At 38.7% G+C, this 25,895-nt stretch overlaps 13 protein-coding genes across 13 annotated transcripts; 5 read left to right on the forward strand and 8 right to left on the reverse strand. All coding sequences in view use genetic code 12, as the record gives it.

The window, feature by feature from the left end:
* Positions 1-18: 18 nt before the first annotated feature.
* On the reverse strand, positions 19-2,070 carry CORT_0A07910 (hypothetical proteinelicase; the record flags this gene model as incomplete). The annotated part of the gene is made up of 1 exon (XM_003866568.1): positions 19-2,070. The coding sequence occupies one exon, from the start codon at positions 2,068-2,070 to the stop codon at positions 19-21; it is 2,052 nt and encodes a 683-aa protein (XP_003866616.1).
* A 118-nt stretch (positions 2,071-2,188) lies between these two features.
* CORT_0A07920 (Pol12 protein) lies at positions 2,189-4,126 on the reverse strand (the record flags this gene model as incomplete). The annotated part of the gene is made up of 1 exon (XM_003866569.1): positions 2,189-4,126. One exon carries the CDS (start codon positions 4,124-4,126, stop codon positions 2,189-2,191), a length of 1,938 nt encoding a protein of 645 aa, XP_003866617.1.
* Positions 4,127-4,273: 147 nt separating this feature from the next.
* CORT_0A07930 (Lhp1 protein) lies at positions 4,274-5,308 on the reverse strand (the record flags this gene model as incomplete). Its single annotated transcript, XM_003866570.1, has 1 exon — positions 4,274-5,308. The coding sequence occupies one exon, from the start codon at positions 5,306-5,308 to the stop codon at positions 4,274-4,276; it is 1,035 nt and encodes a 344-aa protein (XP_003866618.1).
* A 162-nt stretch (positions 5,309-5,470) lies between these two features.
* CORT_0A07940 (racemase) lies at positions 5,471-6,346 on the forward strand (the record flags this gene model as incomplete). The annotated part of the gene is made up of 1 exon (XM_003866571.1): positions 5,471-6,346. The coding sequence occupies one exon, from the start codon at positions 5,471-5,473 to the stop codon at positions 6,344-6,346; it is 876 nt and encodes a 291-aa protein (XP_003866619.1).
* A 76-nt stretch (positions 6,347-6,422) lies between these two features.
* Positions 6,423-9,368, reverse strand: CORT_0A07950 (Ist2 protein; the record flags this gene model as incomplete). Its single annotated transcript, XM_003866572.1, has 1 exon — positions 6,423-9,368. One exon carries the CDS (start codon positions 9,366-9,368, stop codon positions 6,423-6,425), a length of 2,946 nt encoding a protein of 981 aa, XP_003866620.1.
* A 1,686-nt stretch (positions 9,369-11,054) lies between these two features.
* CORT_0A07960 (Bbc1 SH3-domain-containing protein) lies at positions 11,055-14,240 on the reverse strand (the record flags this gene model as incomplete). The annotated part of the gene is made up of 1 exon (XM_003866573.1): positions 11,055-14,240. One exon carries the CDS (start codon positions 14,238-14,240, stop codon positions 11,055-11,057), a length of 3,186 nt encoding a protein of 1,061 aa, XP_003866621.1.
* A 311-nt stretch (positions 14,241-14,551) lies between these two features.
* Positions 14,552-15,667, forward strand: CORT_0A07970 (Swd2 protein; the record flags this gene model as incomplete). Its single annotated transcript, XM_003866574.1, has 1 exon — positions 14,552-15,667. The coding sequence occupies one exon, from the start codon at positions 14,552-14,554 to the stop codon at positions 15,665-15,667; it is 1,116 nt and encodes a 371-aa protein (XP_003866622.1).
* A 50-nt stretch (positions 15,668-15,717) lies between these two features.
* On the forward strand, positions 15,718-16,593 carry CORT_0A07980 (hypothetical protein; the record flags this gene model as incomplete). The annotated part of the gene is made up of 1 exon (XM_003866575.1): positions 15,718-16,593. The coding sequence occupies one exon, from the start codon at positions 15,718-15,720 to the stop codon at positions 16,591-16,593; it is 876 nt and encodes a 291-aa protein (XP_003866623.1).
* On the reverse strand, positions 16,590-17,804 carry CORT_0A07990 (hypothetical protein; the record flags this gene model as incomplete). The annotated part of the gene is made up of 1 exon (XM_003866576.1): positions 16,590-17,804. The coding sequence occupies one exon, from the start codon at positions 17,802-17,804 to the stop codon at positions 16,590-16,592; it is 1,215 nt and encodes a 404-aa protein (XP_003866624.1).
* Positions 17,805-18,101: 297 nt separating this feature from the next.
* Positions 18,102-19,202, reverse strand: CORT_0A08000 (Pry1 protein; the record flags this gene model as incomplete). Its single annotated transcript, XM_003866577.1, has 1 exon — positions 18,102-19,202. The coding sequence occupies one exon, from the start codon at positions 19,200-19,202 to the stop codon at positions 18,102-18,104; it is 1,101 nt and encodes a 366-aa protein (XP_003866625.1).
* A 585-nt stretch (positions 19,203-19,787) lies between these two features.
* Positions 19,788-22,718, reverse strand: CORT_0A08010 (hypothetical protein; the record flags this gene model as incomplete). The annotated part of the gene is made up of 1 exon (XM_003866578.1): positions 19,788-22,718. The coding sequence occupies one exon, from the start codon at positions 22,716-22,718 to the stop codon at positions 19,788-19,790; it is 2,931 nt and encodes a 976-aa protein (XP_003866626.1).
* Positions 22,719-23,496: 778 nt separating this feature from the next.
* On the forward strand, positions 23,497-24,024 carry CORT_0A08030 (Atp7 subunit of the F1F0-ATPase complex; the record flags this gene model as incomplete). The annotated part of the gene is made up of 1 exon (XM_003866579.1): positions 23,497-24,024. One exon carries the CDS (start codon positions 23,497-23,499, stop codon positions 24,022-24,024), a length of 528 nt encoding a protein of 175 aa, XP_003866627.1.
* Positions 24,025-24,349: 325 nt separating this feature from the next.
* On the forward strand, positions 24,350-25,783 carry CORT_0A08040 (hypothetical protein; the record flags this gene model as incomplete). Its single annotated transcript, XM_003866580.1, has 1 exon — positions 24,350-25,783. One exon carries the CDS (start codon positions 24,350-24,352, stop codon positions 25,781-25,783), a length of 1,434 nt encoding a protein of 477 aa, XP_003866628.1.
* Positions 25,784-25,895: the final 112 nt, after the last annotated feature.

Raw genomic sequence — 25,895 nt, forward strand, 5'->3', positions numbered from 1 at the left:
CCAAACTATCTACAATTTCTATACACTTTCATTCTTTCTTTTTATAGCATTGTTAACAATTTGTGCACATTTCATCTTTTCATAATCATTATCGCCGAGTCGCAATGCAAAGATGAACTTGCAGATGATTGCTTGTTTTTCTTTCTTCAACACATCAGCAATGTATTCCTTGAACTCTTCTTTCGGTATGTTGACTTTCTTCCTCTGCATATGAAAACCAATTCTGTAATCTAACATTGCCATTATCCAAGCAACTTGCTTAGGTGTTGCTTTCCGAGCAAAAGTGTTACGCTTCTCTGCATAATCTAGATGATCACTGTATTTTGTTTTCAATTTGGCAAAGACTTCGAGTAGGTTTGCACTTCTACAAATAACACTCCCCAACTTATTCAGAAAACTGTGGTGCAGTAATTCAAAAACTTTCTGTCCTCTTAACTTTGTGCGCTTCAAGATGAAATAAGAGTCATATAAACCAGGCAACCCCCAAGTTTTGCTTGCTTCGATCATTGTCCATGGATACTTATTCCTAAGCATTACTTTGTCTACTATTTGCCTGTCTTGAAACCAAATTACTGGAGTTTGATCCATCAGAGGACGTTTGTCAAGAGTCAAAACCTCCTTCTTGTGGTACTCTAGTATCCTTGCAATGGCAATCTCTCTGTCCTTGTTAGTCAATTGTGCATGTGGTGATGGTACAACCTGGTCCAACTCGTCGTCCCGTTCCAACTTCTTCTTTCTTGAGTTTACTAATTTCTCTCCCTCTAATGTTGGTTTAATATCTATCCCCTGTCTGGTCAATTCAACCATATCTACAATATGGCAATGTGTTTTGTTCTTGTGCAATCTCAAACCTCTCCCAATCATTTGTATCATCAACGATTTCGACATGGTCGGCCTTGCTAATATAAGTGAATCAATATTCGGCATATCAGTCCCTTCTGTAAAGACTTGAACATTACAAAGTACTGGGATTTGACCCAGTTTGAAGTCCTCAATTATGGCTGCTCTTTCAACTTTGGAGGTTTCACCTGTTACATATTGTGCGTTGATCCCATTGTTCTGGAATAAAGCACAAACATCAAAACAATGCTCAACTCCAACGCAAAATATCAATGTGCTTTTGCAATCCACATCCTCTTTCAATCGTAAATAGGCTAAAATTATCTTCTCATTGAAATCTATATCTTTCATAGCTGTATACAAACTTGCTGGGTCGTACTCATTTTTGACTGTTTTAACCTGACCTAGATTCAATTCCACTTTCACCTCACTAATTTTTGCATCAGCTAATTCTTTACTTCGAATCATGCTTCTTAATGACCTTTCATAAACAACTTCATCAAAAATATGACCCAAAGATTGTTTGTCGTGTCGCATGAGAGTGGCAGTAAATCCAATCACACTGATGGTCAGATCTGATTCCAACGCATTAAAATGGTTCAAGACTTTTCTATAAGTTATTGCTGGTGCGTGGTGACACTCGTCGATAATAATACTCTTGAATTCCATTGGATCAAACTTTTCAAATCTCCTTCTGTTGACTAAAGATGGCACTGATGCAACCACCACATCAGCATCTGGGGAAGTTCTTAATTTACGCATTTCCACATCCACCTTCAATCCTGGGTTCATTAAACGTATTTGCTTAGCTGCTTGGTCAATCAACTCTTCGGTATGAGCAAGTACAAGTACCTTGTTACCTCTTTCATTGCAAAGCGGCTTCAAGTAAGGAATCAAGTGGGAAAATATTACAGTCTTACCACCACCAGTAGCGATTACAACTGCCGGTTTTCTCACACCACTAGCAAGCTTTTCTAAAACTACCTTTACTGCCTTTTCTTGATAATCACGGAGTTGGATGGGTTTATTAGCATTGACTAAGATAGCCTCTAGACCAGGATGGAGCTTTTTTGGGACGATGGTTGTTACGTATTCATCCGGTGAAATTGGAATGGTCGCGTCACCGCTGAGTTGACATTTGATGGTGGACGAATGAAAGTGTCTTACTATCGTATATCGCGCTGTTCCCTGCTCTATCTGCTTGAATTTTAGTAGATATCTTTTTAGCATCAACCGTATAGTTCAACTTGTCTCATCGGTTGGAAATCGTGATCTGCAATGGGATCTGAATTTATAGTTTCGCGTTTTTGCCAGCTGCAAACAACTGTGTAACAAAATATTACTAACCTTAGCTTGTATAAATATCTACCCTACAACGTTTATACACATTGTGATGAAACAATTCTGAATCACCTTCTACTTGCTCGACATTGGTTCCATCTAGAGCTTCGACTTTTGGTCCAGTTATGCTCAACACAGCATATGTTCCATCTTCGCTATTAATTGATCTGCTTGGGCGAATAAACAGACCAGGATTGATCACAACAACATCATTAACCACCTTTGCAAATACTTTTAGTTCTGATGGCAATATCAAGACATCTGGAAGTGAATTTCCCAATTCGGTAAGTCCCAAATATGGCGTCTCTAATGAAGATCCACCAACACTCACCCCATTCAAGTTCTCTCCTGCTGCACCATTTGTAAGATGCGATATATCGTGCTCACTGGTTCTGGCTATGGACCCAGGAATGACAGGGTAGTATCGCCTTTGCTGAAATATATGATCAATGACCCTCTCAAACCTGTTTTTCGAAAGCTTTTCATCTTGTTTAAACACCTCTTTCAAGTCCTTGAAAAGATCAAGATTAGAAGATCCAATTAGGACTTCATTAACAGCAAAACTTGATGGGTTGGGGAAAACTTTGATATTTTTTGGTAACTGAAATTTCTTTCTATCGAATGAATCTTGCGGATACGAACAATGGTTGACACAACTATCCTTCAATGATGGGAATAAAACAACTTGGATTTTTGAGTCAACTTTTCTCAAAATGGGAGTGATTAATAACCTAAACACGTCATCAAGGTTCTTTGGTAGTTGATCTCTTGAAAAATTAAACCTACCTTCTTCGACATCTTTATTAGTCAAATCAATGAATGGACCGTTCAATATAACCACATTTGGTTGGATCTCATTGTTGATTTTCTCTACCAAGCCTTCCAATTTGGAGTATTGTAGTTTGTTCAGATTGGAATATGGACCAGATGCGACAACAATCTTGAGACCGTGTCCATCTTGCAACTGGTTATACTCTTCTAATTCGGATCTGCTTGATACTGGAGTTCCCAACTGTGGTAACGTCATTACTTCTTCCACCACAAATTGCTTTCCCGTTGGATTTCTTCCTTTCAAAACAACAATCTGGCCGGGGAAGAAAGAAAATCCAGCTAATTTGCTCAAACCAAGTGGGACTCTTTGACCAATACCGGACAACCTTGATGTCTCCAAGAACAAAGAATTGCTATTCAAAGTCTCACTATCATACATCGGTGAGTCAGGCACTATCCTCCCACAACATAAAATATCAAATTGTGAGCTCAAACACGGGTTGCCAAACTGTTGTTCAGTTTTATTGTATTCTTGGTACAACTGAGCTACGCTATCTATTTGATCGTCAAGTACATCAGCACTTTCAAGAAGTTTCATTTGCATGGTCCTAAACTTGAATTTCGCAGGATCAAAGTTTGCAGTCAACTTGATTGGATTGCTAGAACTTTCACTACTCAAATTATTGATAACTTCTAGTTCTGGATTCAATGTTTCCAATAAGGTATGCGAGCCTGTGGATGGCTTGATAGGGGACGTCGTAAAAGTATTGTTAGCACTTTCATAGTGGGCTGGTGACGACAATTCAGGTTCAGACAGATCAAACTTTCTCTTCTTTGTATGTGGTGTAGCGGGACTATTGTTATTGACAGCTCTTTTCGACAAAGGCTTCCTTCCAGAACCATCCTTCATTACGTGTACACTTTTTGGAGTCAATTTGTTGTTTGCCAATTTCTTCTGCAAATATTCATGAAATTGGATCAACGTTGTCATATTCAACTCTAAATCTTGTTGCACTTCTGCCACGTTGTAAGACTCCCATTCCAAAAATAAGTCTTCAAGATCAACATTGAATATTTGGATGAGCGAGCTCAACTTTTCGTACTCGTCGTCACCGAGTTTTGTAGATGGACCAAAAGTCTTGGCTACTTGGTTTATGAAGGTTTCAGTGGCCATTGCTGATACTTACTGTAGGTGTTGATTTTGTTTACAATGAATTTTGGAAAATTGAAAATAAATTGTCCTTTGAAGAAGACGCGTTTGTGAATTTGGTAGCAACTACTCATAATATACAATCATTATACAATCATTATACAATCATCTTTACGCTTTGTTATCGTCCCTCGAAGCCTCTTGATTGTTTGCGTCAGTGACTTCTGTAGCTTTGGTGTCTTTCGCCTCAGCTTTAGGCTCGTTTTCTTTTGATTCCCCTGATTCTTTGCGTTCCTCTTCCTCAGGAATCTTATCATCTTCAATGGCGCTTTCTGAAATGGTTTCCTTTTCAATAGATTCTGCGGATTCAGATCCATCGCCACCCTTTTTGCGATCAAAATTCTTACCTTTGTTTCCCTTTTGTTTTTTACCTTTATTATTTTCATTGAAACTATTACGTCTCTTGGTAACTTCGTTTTGACCAAATCTTTTACCACTTTCTCTCATTTCTTGGAACGTCAACAAAGACATTTTCTTTAATAAGTTCTTTTTATCCACATTTTGTGCTTCTTCTTTTGAAAGGATTCCTTGATCGTAGGAAATCTCCACATCTTTAATTAAGTATTGAGCATCTTCTTCATTAGTCAACTCAACGTCAACAACACCGAAAAACTCCTTCTTTGCTCTGCTTTTGATTCTACGTACGGAATTGATAACCTTTTCTTTGGGTAACTGTGGTGCAATATTCTCCTCGAACCATGTTTCAACTTGTTCCTGAGTTAAATCGTGGGGGAATCCTTCAATGTGTACAGTGTTTCTCTTTTTAGTGTTTTTGATTTCATTGAAGTCTTTCAATGGATCCTTCCTCTTAATCATATCATTATTAGCAGATAATTCCAACTTGTTACTTGATTTCAATGCTTCAATGACTTTTTCCTCTGGTCTGTACTGCTTCATTCTCCCAAATGTCAAGATTGTCTTTAATTCAACCCATCCATCATTTGCTTCGTAAATTTTCCATAAAAACTTGTCTTGTTGTAAATTGGAATCTGAAAAGTAGAATTCAACTTGTTTTCTAACTTTGTCTTCAAAGTCGTCCCCTTGGTAGACGAATTCAGTCATTTTTAGAGTTCTCCTTTGTGAAGTTGAACGTAGGACGTCGTGGTGCTTTAGTATGACAATTTTACAAATATTTTTTTTTTCCATTTTTCGATCATCTCTTCGCAGAGTAGAGTGGAATTGATTTGCCTTGCAATAGTGCTTGTCAAAGATACTATAAACTTGTGTAAAGAAGAAGCTTTATAAGAGAATGAAAGTTTTTCTCATTTAGGAATTAATTACGCTTGAATGTGGGTGTAGTCTTTATATATGATAGGTTCAATCTCAACACAAGATCCCCAATTTCAATTTTTCACTTTTTTTCACAAAATTCCACATCATCACATCATGAGATTGCTTTTAACTAAACCTGCAACCGTTTCCTTCGCAAGAGTACGCTTTCGCTCTATGTCGACATTATTTCCACAACCTACAGAAGCCAGAGCTCATGAGCTCGTGGAGAACTACAACAAGATACTCGCCAAAGTACACGCTTTAAACCCCAAAACCAGATTAGTTGCGGTTTCAAAATTCAAACCTTCATCAGATATAATGGCGTTATACTCCATTGGAGTACGACACTTTGGGGAAAACTACGTCCAGGAACTTGTCGCTAAATCAGAAGAGTTGCCCAAAGATATTTGTTGGCATTTTATTGGTGGTTTACAGCTGGGAAAATGTAAAGATCTTAGCAATAGAGTGACAAACTTATGGGCGGTTGAGACAGTGGATACTTTAAAGAAATGCAGACAATTGAATAATGCAAGAGAAAGAAAAGAAGGTGAGATTATTAACGTATACCTTCAAGTCAACACATCGGGTGAGGAACAAAAATCGGGATTCTTGGAAATGGGAGACCTAGAAGAAACGATTAAGTATATTCAAAGTGATGAATGTAAGAAATTGAATCTTATTGGATTGATGACAATAGGTTCCATTGCGGAGTCAAAATCTGATCACGAAGAGAATAACGACTTTAAGAAATTGGTTGAATGGAAGAAAATCTTGGACAAGAAGTACCAGTTGGACCTTGAATTAAGTATGGGAATGAGCAACGATTTCGAACAGGCTATTAGACAAGGTAGTTCGTGCGTCAGAGTTGGGTCATCCATTTTCGGTGCTAGACCGCCCAGATTGGAAAAGTAATGTAAATAGTTCTACATTGTATATGGATAAAAAAATGTTGGTCAAAAACTAAACAAAGCTATGACCTAAACAAAACTTATATCTTGTTCAACAACTTTTTCAACCCGGATCTTTTACGTTTGGGCTCCTTCTGTGAATCAGTTTCCGAAGCCTTGCTTGAACCTTCTTCATCATCTACAACATTCAGTTTCTCTCCGCCTTGAGATTTTGAAGATTTTGAGTCTTGGTTGGATCTCTTACTGGAAGACTTTTCTTTCTCAACTTGATTGTCCGCATTGCCGTTGTATTTGTCGTCTCCAGCTGCTAGGGCTTTTCTCTGTTCTGTAGCAGGTGCGCTGCTATTTTTGATTCCTGATTTGTTTTCCTTTGCTGGTACAGGATCAGTATCAAATTGTTGTTGACGCTCTTTCTCCTTCTCCTCTTTCGTAGAAGGAGCAGCGGCAGCAGTTGCAAGACCAGCTCCCCCAGGAGCACGAGCACCTGCTTTTGCGGCATTTTTAGAGTGAGTTGTGTACTTGTTTGTATCAACTGTTGCAGATTTGTCATTAGGAGCGGGTGGGATCTGTGAGGAACCTTGAAGTAACTCATTGGTATGTGTAGTGTCGTCAGTGTTAGCATCCTTTTCAGTGTTGCCATCACCAACATGTGTATTGTCATCAATGGTACTGTAGTGTGTTTTGCTATTTGGACCTGATTTGGCTTCAATGATAGAGTCATTTGCTTCCTTGTCTTTTTTTAATTTGTCATACTCCGCAGCCGATGCAGTAGCACTAGGATCTTCCAATTTTCTCTTTTCTAACTTAGCCAATTCCGCTTGTCTTTCTCTCAAGAGTCTTTCCTTTTCTGCAATTAAACGTGCTTGCTCTGAGCGAGAGTGAACGCTAGTCTCAGCTGCTTGAGTCGAGGTGGCGTAGCCTTGTTTCTTTGAAGGAATTTTCTCTGCAGCTACATCGGCGACAGGCTCAACTGCGCTGGGTGGAGTGAATTCCAAAGTTGACTCGACAGTGAAATCATTCCATGCTGGTACATTTGCCACCTTAATTGTGGGTTTGACATGTTTAGAATAATGATCGTGTCTCAATTTGATATCATTGTCAACAAAGTCGTTTTCCCATTCAACGTCGCTCTTGAACAATTCACTCAAATTGTACAAAATATAACTCAAGAATAAGAATGCATGTTCGGTGAATAGCATTAATAAAACTAACTTGGCTGACGATGAAATGTTAACACTAGCATTATCCAATGCAAATTGACCCATTGTCTTTGGGGGAGCAGTGCCGTGACGGTAAAATGCAGTAACCACTGGTGATACAATTGATCCTAACCAAGTTAACAAAAACAAAGCCCAGTTCCACGGATGAATAGAGTCGACTCTCTTTGGAACTGGTGGTTTGAAGTAGTTTCCATTGAATAGTTTAAAGTGATCTAATTTGAAGAAAATGACAGCAAAGATCAATGATACCAAAGGTGCCAATGGCCACACAGGTCCAAACAATATCAAATAACCGTATTGCAACACCACACTTCTAAAATCGTCATCAACAACGTATTCAGGTAAATCTAAAGAAATTCTGACATTTTGTAACCAGCGAGCCTCATATGGGTCATCGGCACTAGTTTGTAATTGTGGCTTCTGTTGAATTTTAGTTTGGTATAACTTGACTGCTTTTGTGATTAACAATGGTAATACATATTTCAAAAACGCTTGCAAGATTTGGTTGGTGACGATAAAGTAAAAGAATTGTGCATTCAATCTACCTTGGTTAATCTTAAATTCCTTCTGGGACTTTAATTTGGTTAAATATTTAGCATAGAACCTATTTTCACCAACATAAGTTGAAATTGTGGTTTGAATATCACCTAAGTGAGGGCCGACCAAATGAGCAAACGGTAAGTACAAAAATGAAGTAATAAGCAATGGTGCATAACTAGTCAAAAAGTTTAAAACGTATGTCTTGATCAAAACTGATTGGTTTTCACTGATTTGAGTATCATGTCCTTCCAATTTGATTACAGCACTTGTGACAAGGTTGTATACAATGGTCAAGATTGGGACAAATACAGAGATCAAAATTGTAGGCAACAAGGTCAAATATGACTTTCCTGGTCCATCATAGAGATCAGTCAAGAAGATTTCAATAAAAAAACAGCCCAATTGGTAACTGATTAAAACAACAGCAAATCCCAAAGCAATGGGAATAAAAAATAGTTGTTTAACGAATCTCAATCCTTCCGTATTATTCTTGTGTAAGTAGTTTGATTGAGGCTCAAATCTTTCATTAATTTCGGCCAATTCCAAACTGTGTTCCTCAACAAGGTGGGAATTCTGAACTCCCCATAAATTAACCAAGTATTGTTGCTTTCTGTGCCAAAATGCCAAGAAGAAAGTACCCCAAAGTAAATTGATAAAAGTATAGCCCAATGAATAAGCTCCTGACTTTTTAAAGTACTGGAATACACCCAATATTGACAAACCAAATAGCCAATAAATATAATACTTGTAAAATTCAAAATAGAGAGCAATTTGCACACCATATGTTCTCTTGATTTGGTTGGCTGACAATTCAGGCCTGGTGAAAGTGTCTTTCAAATCTTCAACAATTCTACTCTCATCAAAAGCACTAGTGATAGGAACAATATTGACAACTTCCTGGTAAGGCGCTTGTCCTGGTACAATTCCACACCCTCCAAGCTTCTTGTTGCTAGTCAAGTATTGATAAATAATTCTAAATCTTGAGCTCAATTCATCATCTTTTGCGGTGACACCAAACTCATAATTTTTGATCAAGTCTTTCTCAGCCTCTTCGATGAATTTGTAAGGCGATAATTTGATAAAGATCAACAAGTGCGAGGGATCACCTGGTCTGATGGCTGCTGCAAACCCTTTGTCATATAGATACTCGACAAATGTATACAAAGCCTTTTCGGTTTGTGAGTTTACCTTTTTTGTCTTTTCGTCAATTGGATAATTGTATGAAATGTAGAAATCAGGATCCAATTCTTGAATTGGTTGTGGCATGGCGTGTAATGTATCCTTTTCCTCGGTTTCAGTCAAACGTTTTCAATTTACTTTATCAGCAATGGCTAAACTAACTCAATTGGATAAGGATTCACTAATCAATTGATTGAAGATGATGAACGCTTCTTGTGTATATTGGAAAAAGAAAAGAGCAACCGTTTTATATACCGTAGTGAAATTTCAAAACCCAGAGCAGTTTTTAGCAATTGAACAAAAAAACAATAGAGTTATTTGATGATGCAATTTTGTGTGAAGGGTAATTCTCTTTGTGTGATTTGAACTTTATATGAATTGGAACTCACACAACGTACGATTGCAAATTTCAAAGTACCTGTTTCTTAAACCTTGTAAAGCAAAAATAAGCACATATCTGGCTTACGCTAGTGACTTGCTGTGAATTGAGTACACAGAAGTATGGCGAACAAAAACGAATCATGCCGGGGTTATTGAGATTTCTCGTCAACGCTTCTGCTTCTAAGAATGTGTTTCAATCAATCCTTTGGAGCTAGAAATCCACTTGGGATAGATCTCTCGATAAGTGTGGTGGTCATTCACAGTGATCCATAGAGTCATCCTATTTTTGTTGGCGGAGTTTAATTGTCGTGAAATATCTATGACATTATCATTGTTGCGACATTAATTGTGTTTTTGTTTGCTATTTCAATCCTTTTCTTTTCTTTTGTGCCTCGGCATTTCTCAATCTAAGGAAGTGTGGCGTGTATTGCACAATTTCAATTCAAATGTGTGACCTCCTTATATTAACTTTTATGCAAACAACTTAAATTCTTCCCTTGACACACCACAATTTCTTCCACACATCAATCCATCAATCAATCAATCATAGGTTCATAATAGTCCAGAGTATTTACATAAGTGAGGAAAGAAGAAGTCTGATCATGCCTTGACTCTATAATTAGAGAATCAACCACGTTTAATCAATCGGTAAGTATGTTATCATTCACTCCCCCTTTCGCCCCCTTCATTAATAGGTAGGTACCAAAAGCATAGAAGTCCATATTGTGTATTCATCACTATTTAATGCTATCAAACTTTCACATAGTCCCTTCAAGCATTACAAGTTTCCTCCAAGTTATATTGCGCTATGAATTCTTCATTCAAAGAGCGGGCCCCCAACCTGCGAAACCCCCCTAGTATCCCACTCAAAAGTTGTTTTTTATTGGTTTTTTGATGGTTTTTTTTTTCCTTTTTTGAGCAAGTTCAGTTGTTATCTGATATTCATGTTCGTTTTATTGGTTAACTTAAACTTTTTTAGGTTTTTCTTTCCACAATTTTCTTTCTCCATATTCATCTGGTTTTTCTAATGTATGCCACTAATACTACCCATAACCCCCGAATCAAAAAGGAAAAGAAAAAGAAAAAAGAAAAAAATTATAAAAAAGAACTTGATCCACCACAGTAATTTTTCACTTGCATTTTGTTGTCAATGTCAGCTTCTCAGTTTTCCCTTTGTATTACTAACCTGACTTTTACTTTAGATGCTGCCACTTTGCGAAAATTTTGTGCTTTAAACAGTGCTGCTTTCTATTATGGCAGACTTCTTTCTCATTTAATTCTGGTCTAGGATGGAATTGTGATTGATTTACTAACAAATGGATCTAGGTGTTATATAGTGTAAATACAATTAGATTATAATCTCAATTGGAATTTGTGCGATTTAATTCGAAACTACCAATCTACATACAGTCTGGACACTGGTCTGAATACTCTTATTCTGCCACTCTTGAACTCACCGATCTTGTATGATTCCTTCTTTACATGTCCTGAGGCATCTTGTTCTACAACTTTGAATTTCTCCTTCTTTGGATCAAAATCATAAATCACTGCAGCAAATGTACTATTGTCCAGTCCATCACCAACAGTTACAGATTTACTACCAATGATTCCCTTGTGGGTACTGAATTTCCCATTCTTGATCCATAAAATATCACCAGCTTTAATGTCATCAATTTTAGAAACATTAGAATTGTTGAAGTTCTTATAAATTGTAACACCATAGGATTTGTTGCCAATTGGTGGTAACAATTTGGATTTCAACTGAGGACTTTGAAATACGTGTGAGACCAAATTACTATCCAATTTCGATCCAAGATAGTGAGCAGCTGTATTAACAATTTCTCCACCAAATTCACGATGATTATTTTCCAAATGGTCTTTACGAATAGCTGGATAAGATTTCGTAAATTGGTTGGCCAAACGTATCGTATTTCTAGGGTCACTTTCTTCAAACTCCAATTCAAAAATCAATTGTGACAAATCATAGAATAGAACATAGTAGTCACGATAAACAGTAGCTCTACCGCCACGTTTATGAATTTTATTGGTGTCAACTTCGTAGATCAACTCAACGCCAATCTTTGTAACCAATGATTCCGGCAACTCATTTTTTAACCACCAAGTAGATGTTGATTTGATATTGGCAATTTCAAACTCCAATTGCTCCAAGGTGATCTCTGCTTGATTTCGATCCCCTCCACTTCCCTTGAGTGATCTAGATCTTGACATTGAGTCAGTTGATTTCCTGCCTGGAACCGAACCTACAGAAGCACCAGTCGAAGTCTGCATCAAAGGGGGAACTTCAGTCGTTGCTCGTTTTGGAGGCTCGCCGAATGGAATTGAAGGAGGTGGACCTGCTCCAGGTACCGGCGGTGGGGGGATACTTCCAGGAATAGGGGGGGGAGGTACGTTTCCTGGAATTGGTGGAGGTGCGCTTCTAGGGTGAGAACGAGATTCATTTGAAGAGGCAACAGTATGAGCTTTTTGCGGTGCAAAGTGGTGTGGTGGCTCCTCGACTAACTCAAAAGCATTATTGTCGTCCTCATCCTCCGAGCTACTATCAATTAAATGGTTCCTTTCTTTCTCACCTGCCAACAACGATGGGGAAGTGGGAATATGAGGTTGTTGCGGAGATGTTGAAGAAGGGGGAGGAGGGGGAGCGGGGTGGGATCTTCGACGCTCAGCTTTCGCTTCCTGGTCCACAGGATTAGGCATAGCCCCTGGAATTGGCGGCATTGGGGGAAGTGGCCTTGCTCTATCTGTACTTTTCTGGGAACCGTGCCTTTGGGGAATAGGTGGAACTGTTTGGGTTTCTGGCTGCCCATGAGAATCAGATGGGAGGGGTACCCTCACACCATGACCCTCTGGCTCGCTAAATTCAGTTTCATGACGTTGTTCAATATTATCCACTCCGCCCAATCCATGATCTTGCGGTTTGGACAAATCTGATAAATCCTCATCAGCTTCATAACCAGTACCTTCACCTTCAAATGGACGGTGCTTTTGAAGTGTGATTGTATTAGCATGCTCCTCAGTGGTACTATCATGTGCTCTTTCGTGATTATCATGCACTTGCTTATCAATATCTTTCTGTGTTATGAACTCCGCTTGATCTGAATCTGTTGGCTCATCGTCTTCAGCCATTGAAGAGCTTTCGTGGCTCACCTTTGTCAAGTCGTGCTCTGAAACCTCTGGACGTGAGACTGGTATTGTTGGATGGGCATCAGCTGCGAGACCCAATGTTGGGGCAGGAGCTTGTTGTACTGTATCAGGTCCCGGAACCAAAGGTGCAGACACGGGTACTGGAGGAGATGCTGGTACATGGGGGGCAGTGGATTCCACATCTTTCGCTGAGCTTCTTCTCTTAGCATTCAATGAGTCAGTCGCATCAACTTCTTTTTGAGCAGCTTTTGACTTCTTCGTTGCTTCTCCTGTTCCTGGTGCACCAAATGGTGTCGCCATTCCCATCATACCGAACATGTTCCTTCCTCCAGAGATTTTTGCCATTCTCTCAACAAGTCTTCGACGCTTCAACTCTTCGTCATCCTCCTCCTCTCCTTCTTCTTCACCTTCATCTTTCTCTGAATCGTTTTCCTCTTCAGCTGGTGCGTTATGCCCCACAGCCCCTGTTGATTCATCTGCAGCAACTTCGTCGTCATCATTTTGAGCGATATCTTCGTCTTCATTATGCGCATGAATGTTCTCACTAGCTCCGTCATGTTGAACCAATGGGCTCGAGTGGTGCTCACCACCAGGACCTGAATCCTCGATATTTTCAGGAACCTCCTGAGACACAATCTTTTGTTCTCCGCTCTTCTGTTCCCTCAATTGTTTTATCCTTTCTTTCTCCTCAGCTTGTTTCTTCTTCCTCTCCTCTTTTCTTTTCAATGCAGCAGCTTCACGTTCTGCTTCTTCTTGTTGCTTCTTTTGAAGCAAAGCGATACGCTCCTTCAAAGACACTTTAGGTCCAGAATCTTCTTCTTCAGCATGCTCGCCCTGAGGTGTACTCTTTACGACATCTTCCAGATGTTTAGTTTCATGAACCGGATGAGCAACTAAATTTGATTCATCCCTTGGCTGAATCTTGGGTACGTAGGTGGACGTGGGAGCAGCTACAAATTGCTTTTTGATACTATATGGATCCTTGGGCTTGGAGGGGAAAGCCTGAGGGAGTGGAACTTTAGCTGTAGGACTCTGTTTAGTCAAAGGTTGCAGTGATTCCGAATGTGGAGGAGGGGAATGTATCGCTTCACTTATTTCACCCTTATTCTCAACATGATGGACGGACACATTTTCAGCTGGCGGTGAATTTACCTTAGCTGGCCCCTTGACTTCATTTTCTGGTTCATGCTTTTTGGTTGGTCTATTCAGTGCGGGAACGGCGGGAGCAACCAACACTTCAACAAAATTCTTGGGAAACATTCCTGATCTATCATTGTATTCGCCTGAATACCATTCATCATTTTCAATTGATGTGATAGTAATAATTTGGCCTGCATCGAAATTTAAATCATCCTCGTAATCGGATTTGTAGTCGAAGATTGCTTTCACTTTAAATGGGACGTCGGGTTCGGACATTGTTTAATATGTGATTTCGCGACACAATTGACTGACTACTTTAAACTGTAGATGTGTAATATTGATCAGATATTGCAATTGGTGTGTACAGAATCTGTTAAATTGAGTATACACTAAAGGGGTTGATTGTTTAAAGATAAAGTGATCATACGAAAGTGACAGAGAAATTGCGGATCCGTCATTTTTTTGAATGTTTTGGTTTTGTCACTCAAAAAATTGGAAATAGGAGATAAATTGAAACGATGAAGTCACATTTTGTCATTGAAGAGATTAATCACATTCTTTGTCTGGACTAAACTCCTTTCCTACAAATGTCCTTGAAAACTAATGGGTTCAGACCACATACGTCTTTGACGAAACCCACAACGCCCACAAACTCTTCTACAATTCAGATATCGGGACAAACCCTAGCGTCATCCCACCCCACAAAGCTATTTAATTACCATCATGAGACATCTATTACTTCACTAGATTTTGACGATACTGGTCAGTATCTCATCTCATCTGGTGTAGACAAATCCATACAATTATACGATTGTCACAAGGGAGTTCACTTTAAAGACATACAGTCCCAAAAATACGGAGCTCATTCTGCTAGGTTTACTCACGAAGAACTCAATTGTTTGTACGCATCAACTCCCGATGCACTGGACATTGGCGATGGTAAAGGAGACGATACTATCAGATATCTTTCTTTATCAAGCAATCAATACATTCGCTACTTTAAAGGTCACAAAGCTCAAGTTTCAAATATTCAAGTAAACCCAGTGCACAATACATTTACCAGCTCAAGTTATGATGGAACTGTCAAATTTTGGGATTTGAAAACCTCGTCTGCCACTGGTAGTATCACCATGGGCCAAAATTCTGTAATTGGATTTGACCCACAAGGAATAGTTGTTGCAATTGGAAAGTACCCACTTGGCGAATCCCGAAGTGGCACTGTGGGTTTGTATGATTTGAAGACCTTTGATAAGGGGCCATTTTCCGAAGTTACCATTCCTTGTTTACAGAATCAGTTATGGAACAAATTGGAATTTTCAAATAATGGTAGACTTATATTAATCTCAACAGATTCACGTGAACATTACATCTTGGATGCCTTTCTGGGAAAACTATTGGCAATTGTGAGATTGTCGTATAGAAACGACCCGCAGTGGATGTCAACAGAATATCCATATGATGGCTGCTGTTCCTTCACCCCTTGTGGAAAATTCTTGTTAATTGGTAGTCCCAAATCAATAGTCCACATATTTGAGCTAAGCGACTTAAGACATGACACTGAACGCCCCGTGATTCTATCAAGATCCAACGACATACTAAAGACCAATCAAATTCCCAAGATTATTGCTTTCAATCCAAAGTTATTTATTCTTGCAACTGCTGATACTACAGTAAAATTGTGGCAACCCGAAAATCAAACCTGAAAAAAAAAATAGTTTGTACATAGATTAACTTAGAGTAATAGAGATGATACATGAGCTCTATCCAAGCACTTTTGAATAGACTGACTTCTAACACACGCATTGTTGCAAGATGCAACATAATAAAGACACCTTCAGGAGCTTTACAAGCTGCTCCTACTATTGCCAAATCAAGATATGATTCCGTGAAGGTTCAACCCATACGTATTCCCAACCAGCAGCTCAAAATACGACACCCTTTTCAAACACTGGCATTTCCAAAGGATCGTTCACAAATCAGAGGGGTCGATAATATAGTACACCAATTGTTACAAAGACAGTACAAATTAAAGACGTTCCCACCAATCGTGAGAAATCGGTTCTTATCAGTGCAGTTATTTCCTCGAGATCATATCTTTTCCAATTTCAGAAAGTCAAATGTGTCACTTGTTTTCAACATGCATCAGATACCTATGTTGAATGACAAGCCCTTGGAGATTGGATTTAAAAGCCGACGCAAATATAAAGATCTACAATTTTTCAACAGTAAACCGCTGCCAATGCAATCTGCGTGTGGAAGATCCAAATCAAAGAAACAGCTTAGAGAGTTATTTGCTCAAACCTTGCAAAATTTTACGAATCATCAGAAAAGGGACCGCTTGTTTGGAATTTTTGTTTTTCATGTTGCCAAGGTGCCTGTAAATAAAGAGCAAGAGGATGTTGTATTAAAAGATTTAAAAAATATGTGCTTCTCTTTATTGGAGAAAGAGCAAGTATGGAATGATTTGAAGAGAGTGTTTAACAAGTCAAAAAAGCCTTCGCCACAACAGCTAAAACATATACAATACAGCTATGGAGTTAAAGATCTTGACAACAAAAGGATTAGATTTCCTTTTTTGAATAAAGGGGCTTTGAAATTCAGTTTCAAAAAGTCTGGGGAGACAGGTTAGCATATTCGGGCCCACGCAGGAAGATCAGTTTCAAAGCAATTGTCTTCATACTTGAAACTAAATGCATGTAAATAAATTGACGAATTTACCACATAATCTTCTTCAAACAATGGTCTTTCACATTCGGAGCAGACTGCCGACTTACGCGATTTCAAATCAACCGAGTGTGCACGTTTAAGCTCCATGAATTGTTCTTTGATACTAGAATCAGAATTCCAGTTGATTACTTTCAACAAATTGAGTGTATTTGAAGCACTTTGTTGACTTCCCGGAGATGACGTTGTTCGAAATTCAGGGTAGGCTTGAAACAACTTTTCATACAAAGCAGCCTCCAATTTTGACTTTGCAAAATACGTTTTCGATGTTTCACTAGGGTTATAAAAGTGATCATTAGATATTGGATATCCCAAATTTCGCAAATGAATTCTAATTTGATGAAATTTTCCCGAAATCGGCTGGCACTTGACGATACTTTCGTTGAGTTCTTTACTATAGTGTATTCTTTGAAATATTGTCGCTGTATCTGCTTGTACATTTTCTAAATCACCAGGTTGTAAATAACCATTCATATTCACTGCAAATATGGGGCACTTGTAAACATGTTTGCCAGAGGGAAATTCACCTTTCACTCTCGCCAAATACACTTTCTTTACTCTATTCTTTTTAGCCTGGAGTAGATTCAGGAATTTAATTGCGGAATCTCTACTTTTGCATAAAATGAGAACTCCACTTGTCACTTTATCTAAGCGATGGCATGTCCAAATTGAATCAAATCCGTACATCTCCTTCACAATCTCCGAAAGACTATTGTGCAGGTAATTTCCTGAAGGATGGGTCGGTACGCCAGAGGGCTTGTTCACAACTATGATTTCCTCGTCTTCATAAAGAATTGGAATCTTCTCTTGCCAAGGTATAGCTGGTTCATGTTTGTGTTTGAAATGGTGCACTACGTCTTTAGTCTCTACTATCCTCAGCGATAGAACGTCCAAGCCTATTAGCAGTTCACTCGGTAAAGACGTTCCAACATTATTAACTACATATAGCTTGCCTTTTTGTATGTCGTTGATGACTCCATCTAATGGCTCACCAAAGTCGTTAATATACGTCTCAATCAAGGTACGTCCAACCCATCTTTGCTTTGCGTGTGTTTGGTAGTTCATATAGTACGGTAGTACCTTCCGTAGACCATTTTCAAATACATATTTTGGCATGAATGTCGTGGAGTTGGAGAAACTCAGTCTGCGATGTGATGGAGAAATAACGCGAATTCGAAAGTTCTTCTATTTAGCGGAAAATTGTTGCAAGTGAATGAGATGCTAACTAGAGCAGTTAGACCTTGTCATGTAAAGACAAGGCAGAGTTACTAAAATACATAAAAAGTATTTTGTAAAAGAATTCACGGATATAAGGAGGTAAATATTCAAACAAATATTACTTTTTAAATTAAACTTAAAAACCTATAGAGAATTGAAATGGTATGAGTCAACGTCAATAAAATGCCCTTCTCACTATGGCAATACATTTGCTTTCTCCCAACCGATAATATTACCAGCGGGGTCATACTCACAAACAATGTACAAGCCCCATCCGGTACTCGTACAATCTTTATACGCACAACCAACTTTCGTAGACCCTTTCCAAACAACTTGAGTAAAGTGATTATATTCATTGGCAGCAGTATAATTATAGGTTTCTCCCTCGTCGTACCAAGCTTTAACAGCACTTGGCCCATCCTTGAAACCAGCGGCCAAGTTCTCGCCATATTGACCATGGGTATGTGTCAATACACCTGAGCAATCGTAGTTGTCGGCATTATTCTTGGCGTAGTTGTAGGTATCAACATCCCATGCCAAATCTCCAGCTTGATGTTGTGCTCTGTATTGGTTGTGAGCATCCAAGATGTCACTGGCAAAGGAAGCATCAACATCATCTGAATCGGCAATGGCAGCATAAATGTCCGATGATGATGATGAGGATGATGATGATGATGATGATGATGATGATGGTAATGCTGAGGATGTGGAGAAGATGGATGGTTGTGATTGGGATGACGAAGCTGTGAAACCAAGTCCGGCTGAACTTGTTGATGGGGTAACCGTATTGGCAGATGTTGCTACTGGTGTAGCTGATGATGAGGAGTCAGATGATCCTGAAAGTAAATCAGATAATCTATTCCAAAAGCTTGATCCACTTGAGCTACTTGAAGTTGAGCTTGTTGATGCGGTCGATGCAGTTGAATCTGAATTTCCAAATAAACCGCTCAAAAAGCTTGAAAACGAAGACCCACTTGAAGATCCAGATGATGAGTCACTAGAGCTAGATGAATCTGCCGAGGATGATTGAAGATTATTCAACAAATCGTTCCAAAACCCCGAGGAAGTGGTGGTAGCAGCTGCAGTGGTTGCTGCCGCCGTGGTTGCTGCTAAGTCAACATTTGATGCTGCTGTAGCTGCTTGGTTAAGAGTGTTTGCACCAGCGGTACTTGTTTGTAAAGATGTGTCTCCAGATGTGACTGTTTGAATAACTGTGACAACAGCTGGTGCTGGTGCTGCTTGTAAAAGGTTGGCACAATAGCACAACAAGATGATTTGAAGCTGGTTGGCAAGCATTGTTTCTTGTAGTGGGATCGCAGTAGTTTTCTTCGCTAACTATTTCAAACGGCATCCTTATAGGGTTTTATACTACTCGATGAACTATATACAATATTATGGAATTATGAAAAAAATTGTTGCAAAATACAATTTACATTCCCGATTAGGAAATCTTTTTTTTGACTAAATGGGCAAAAAATAAACTTAGTTGCACAAAAATCAAATGACTGAGCCCACGTCAAGAAAAGCGATCCCTACAAGTTTGTTGGAATTGTAAACATTCTAAAGTAATATCTAATGTAAAGTGGGGATATGCCTGTCGGGCGTAAAGAAAAGAATTAGCTCTCTTGCATGTGTTTTACGGTATTGGGTATTTTTTAGAAGGCTTTTTGGAGATTTGTATACACGTTGATAACCCACTCTTTGAAATCACAATAGAAAGGTCGGGGACAATGATGTAAGGCAATCTTAACCCTCGATGCTTGAAACAGACCCGCAACGATCTTAAAGTCTAGATTTGAAAAGTTTTTCTTTCCGTCAAGTGTTGCACATTCTCTACAAAATTAGTGAAAAAATACAGGTAATATATCGGGCAATGATTTTTTAGTTGTATTTACCTACAAAAATCTCCTTCATGGCAGAGGAAATTATATCCGCTACCCCACCACCTGTACATCGTACAATTATTTTCAAATCTTTTCCTTCTATATCCAAACCTAGTAACTTGACTAGCACACCATAATTCGATTTCTGTGTGTGGATAATTCCTGCACCAATCACATTGATCCCATGGTCTGATTCAGTAAGTACCGTAAATCCTATTCTGGACAAGGAGCGACAGATTTGCGCTGCATCATGTCTGTGTGATAAATGGACAACAACCATACTCTCGCCCTTTTCGAGTCCCAAATGCTCCTCTATTTGACCCCATCTTTTCTCAAACTCGTCGATGCCACGAATTGGTGCCGATGTTAGGGTCTTTATAAGCTGAACTGGAAACTTCAAGTTCAACTGATTAAAAGAGCCACCGCACATAAAAGTGAGGGAAATGATTGGATCCTCGTGATTTTCAACAACCCCTCTCACTTTGACACTGATATCCATGCGACCACGATCTGCTATTGTGGATTCGGGCAAATGTGTAATACTGAGTAAATAATTAGGATCTTCTTTCTTTGCCATTGTGTCAAGTTTAAGAACATTAAATCCAGTTATTGTCTCACCCACGGTCTTGGAAGCATTGTTTATAATCGTGAATTGGATTACAAACTCGTTATTACTTTTCACCAATCTGTAGGTTATTTTGATGAGGTTGTTTTCGTAGAATATGCCTGCATCAAAATGAAGCATTCTGTGGAACCCAGAATACCAATTGTTAGTGAGGGCATTGTCCTTGGCACCTTCTCCTGTTGCAACATTGCCATTCTCTGGTTTTGTTTTGATGTTCCGCGCCAAGACTCTTGATTTGGATCTACTAACTCCGGGTCTATTGGGTAACACTCCAAGTCTCTTTAGCAAAGGACTTTCTTGTTGATTGAACGCAGGTACTGGTTTTATTACAGTTTTGGCTAACCTGAAGTCGGAATGAACTGTGGACAATTTCAAGTACTCGTACGCCCTACCCTGGATCTCTAAGTCCAAAGATTGAGTTTCCACTTCAAACAAATCAACAATCTCGGGAACAAAATCAGCTTCTGGAAACTTGACAAGAAACTTGAGAAAAGAACTCAACAACATTGCTCTAGTGGAGATTGATACACCAAAGTACGCATCATAAAGCAAACGAAATTGCACGCCTACGTTGGTCTCGTTAAGATCATTTACCTCGTGACCAAACTCTCCCAATACAAAAGCTGCCACTTTGATTAAATATTCCGACACGGGAGATTGTGAATTCCCAAATGGCTTTTTCATCAAATTAATAATCATCTTTGCCGTTTTCTTATGCAAATCGTCATTGTTGACTACTATTTGTACAATCCTTTCCCATACTTCATTGCTAATAAACCCAACACCGTTGGCGTTTGAGCCTCCTCCAATGGAAAGCAACTTGAGCATTGTTGTAACATACCACGTGGAGTCAGTTGCAAATCTTTCTGCCAAAATCGCAATCTTTATAGCCAACTCTTGTTTCATCTGTTGATCAGCATGGGGGAAATATAGTAATAACTCGTTCAAAATCACCGAATAAGTGTCGTCATTACAAATCGTATAAAGCAAATCCAATGTTTTCCTTCGTACCGATATATCCTTATCCTTGAGCAAGTTGACAAAAATTGGCAAAATCTCCCCAAATTTGTCCTTTGTTGACAAGTAAGGTGACTCCAGTCTAGCTGTTAGTTTTATCAACGCGTCGAGAGCCAAATACCTGGTGTTTGTATCATTTGAAACAATGAGGTTCAAAAGCGCATTAGATGCACCGGCAATAGCTTCAGGAGATGCTTCTAAAAATACCGCCAATGATACTGCTTGAAACAAGATGGAGCTTCGCGAGTTTCTATTGGGTAAACCCTTGATGTGGTGCGATGCATTTTGGATAGATTTAGATACAACTTGACGAAGTTGATTCAAGGTGACGCTATCAATCTGATCTGCCGAGAATTGAGTCTCACCACTACCTGTAGACACAAGAAAATTGTTTTCAACAAATTGTAATAACTTTACTGTAAGCCAGGGGGCAGGTGTGTTGTAGTAGTAGTATTCTGAGGGGCATTCATCCAAGACAGTTAATGAGTAAAGTCTCTGAGTTACCGATGGAAGAACTGACCTCACAAGTAGTGGTTTTATTGTCAAAATAAAGTCGAGTAATGGCACACTGGCAGTCACAACTCCGATATCAGACGACTCCTCTACTATTTTCAACAAACGAGGTATCCAGTTGCTGTTCTTTATGATCACATCGGGATACAACTGAAGTAGTGATTTCAAAGTTATCAATGCTTTTTGTTTTACAACAGGTTTTTGTAATGGCGAAGTTGCTGAAGCAAAGACGACGTCAATAAGTTCCATCCATTGAATCGCGTTTCCGTCGCCGTCAAATATCGTGGTGTCTGACGCAGTAAAACATGTTGCAATCATCTGTATTGCCAAACAGTTTACCTCCTCGTCCGAAGACCGTAGATCCTGTACAAGATATGGATGAGTGATTTCTAAAATATGATTCAAGTGTTCTTTGGATGTATACAACGAAATGCTGTTGGGACTCTCATTGTTCAAAAGTACCGACACTGCAAGATAGCCCAACTTTTTATCGCTAAAAATGCTGGACTTGATCAACTCGATGGATTCGTTCAACCCAAAGTTAACCAATTCGGAATATCCCAGGATAAATATATAGATCAATTTACAAATATACTTTTTCTTTTGATAATTGTTCAACGATGTGGTGGATTGAAATTTGTTTTGTATAGTATTTGCTTCCGTACGGATTTTCTTGTATTCCTCCTCCTGGTCTTTAGAATTCCTCAAGTCTACGATGAATTGATGTAGACCCTTCATTTGGTTCTTTTGCAGAAGCTTGTCTTGTGGTTTCATGGTGGGTATGTCTGCTGTCCCAAGGAGTTTAATCTTTATTCAAATCAAAAGATCTTTGGATGTCGCGGATTCCCTCAATCACACATTTTTGTAACACAAACTATAACTCCTTCCAGGGAAAATGGCACAACACAGCTCATGAATCGAACTAAGATGGCCTCCCGCAATGTGCGCTCAAATAATCGTGCTACGGATAATAAAGGGTATCAAGGTGCAAAGCAAAAACGGATGTTCGTCGGTGTTGGCATGCATACGATCTATACTACTCTTTACATTCGTCTTGTTAGATCGAGGTTATGCTTCCGACAAAAAAGAACATTTTCACGTCCATAAGTGGATGAGTAGGAGCTGCTCTTGCAGGTTACAGCTACACTTCAACGTGTCGTCGGCGTATCTCACGACAAATGAAAACTGTACAGTGTTTGGTCTTACATTTGCAACACAAGAACAAAATTGCATACCTATCCTGCATTCAGTAAGGATTTCACGCCTTAAACCAGATGCTCTTACATTCTTACATTCTTACTTGTGGTAATCAGTATTTAGTATACAAGACAACTCTATGCATGGTTGCAAAATGAGGTTTGGTATTTTTATGGTCGTGTATTTAGATCAATATATAAAGATTGTAAATTTTCATTGGTTGAGAGAAATTCAAAATAAAAATCGGTTTAACATCAACAACGTTGTAGCGCTAACAAAAATCTAAAGAAAAAATTGTATGAGAACAGACAATTTTCAACGCTTCGTTTAACTATTCACTCAATTTATATCAACAATGTCATCCGTTGCACAACAAGCTGCCAAGAAGGTTGATTTCGCTAAACTCATCAAGAGTTTGGGATTGACTGGCTCAACTGCAGCATCATTGACCGCTTTCAAAAAGAGACACGAAGAGGCAAAGAAACAATTTATAGATTTGTCAAGTCAATCTACTGAAGTTGATTTCAACCGTTACAGACAAATCTTGAAAAACTCAAAAGTTGTTGATGAGATTGAAAAAGCAGTCACCTCATTCAAACCAGTCACCATTGATGTTTCCAAGAACTTGAAGAATATTGAAATTTTTGAACAAAAGGCTGTTGAAAATGCTCAATTGACTGAAAAATCTGTTACTAAAGAGATTGCTGAATTGAAAGCCACCTTGAAGGATATTGAAAGTGCAAGACCATTTGACCAATTGACCGTTGACGATGTAGCTAAAGTAAGACCAGACTTGGACGAAAAGACCGCTTATATGGTTAAGAACGGTAAATGGGTTGTTCCAGGATATAGAGAAAAATTTGGTGACTTGGCTGCTATGTAGAGAAAGCAAAACGCCCAGTGGAATAAATTTTGATATTGTTATTCAAGTTTGTAGGTCTTTGGCACTGTACTCTGTTTTCTATTGTTGGCCTTGCATTTCTAGTCTACTTGCTTAGATGGTATCCCCTTGTAGAGACAACACCGGGCTTACCACAATCTGAAACTTCAATCTTTTAATTGAGTATTTTCGTTGATGTTTTCGATAAGCAGAGATCCTCGAAATGTAAAAACCTTAAAAACATCTCGCGGTTGCAAGTAAATATTTTGTTGTCATTGAGCACCAACAACAAACTATACTGCACTGAGTCTAACTACCCTATCTCGCAATGCTAGTGAAGCAACTAATAAAGCGAGGACTAGCCAAAACGCATCCCATAGTCAAAAAAGTCTCAACTCGACTGCTTCTTCTCGTATGGAAAGTTTTGAAAGTCATTCATCTTGTGGTGACTAAATTATACTTGGCAATACTTAACGAAAGAACATGGAAACAATTTGGAATAGACTTTGGTGTCAACTTTGGGTTCGTCATGGCATGTATATTGGTAATCTCATCGATTAACTATATACCAAGACCAGACCATGTCTTTTACAAATTTTTATACCGATTTGATACATACTTCTTTGACATTGGGAAACTGCCAATAGGATCCATAACCGGGCTTTTACTTACATGCCTTGGTGCTTATATTATCAACTATTTTTACTACAATGACGAAGAGGAAGGCATTTTCGGAAGTTCGATGTTGCCTCAACAAAATTATAGCTTCAAGCTAAAGCCATTGCAGGTTTCCTCAGTTTTGATGCAAAGTGGAAATAGTGGCATGGCTTCCACTACAGCTAGCTCAAGACCATCGATTTCAACTGCCGGATCATCCACTTTATCACCTGCAAGTGACTTGAATAATTTTACAGAGGAAGAGGAATTGTTTGAATTAAATGCATCCTCGGCAGACTCAGAATACTATCATTTCAAATCTTTTCGTACTGAAACGACCGAGGAGTTCATTAATAAATGGTGGAAGAAAGCGCCAGTTATTTTACTTTGCTCTGCTTGGATCATTCTCAATATATTGTATACATTTAAGCAACCAGTTTACAAGACGAAAAACATCATTGCCTGGATTTTTCACGTTCCTGTTCATTTTATAGTACCACCTATGATTGGAGCATGGCTTTATATTTGGCATGCACCCGGTGCCTTGAGACTATTTACATTTTGCTTAGGGTTACAGAACATAGCATTGTTATTTACTTACTTAATTTTCCCAAATGCACCACCCACATTCATAAAGCTCTATGGTGATAACAAGGTCCCCACATTTGATATGATTTATAGCGATGGACAAGCATCGCAAGATAAGAAGTTTTCAATCTTTTACCATAAGGCAGTATACTATGCTACTCCACTTAAATTTGCCTCATTTCCATCATTGCATTCTGCATTTGCATGTTTGATTTGTTTTTTTGTGTGCCATTATTCAAGGTGGTCTAGTTTTAAGTTCTTAGGTGTAATTAATGTGCTTGGACAGTGGTGGGCAGATTTGTACTTTGATCATCATTGGAGAGTTGATAATCTTGGTGGATTGATTTATGCCATTTTGGCATGGACATTGTTGAAAAACTGGCACCATAGCTTAGCTCAAGTGGATACAAAGTTTAGCAGAGCACGATTGCAAGGAGACTTTGTGAATGGAAGTACCATGGGTATGCGACTATTTCGCAACACAAAGTTGCAAAACTTATTCGATCCTTTATCTTAGTAATCATTAATAGTATACTTTTAATAGAAATGAATCATGAAAAATGTTAAAGACTAAACTTTCATTGAAAACTATTTGACCCATACAAAACTATAAAAATAAGCAAGGAGTC

The sequence above is a fragment of the Candida orthopsilosis genome, assembly GCF_000315875.1.
Source record: "Candida orthopsilosis Co 90-125, chromosome 1 draft sequence".
NCBI lineage: Eukaryota > Fungi > Ascomycota > Pichiomycetes > Serinales > Debaryomycetaceae > Lodderomyces > Lodderomyces orthopsilosis.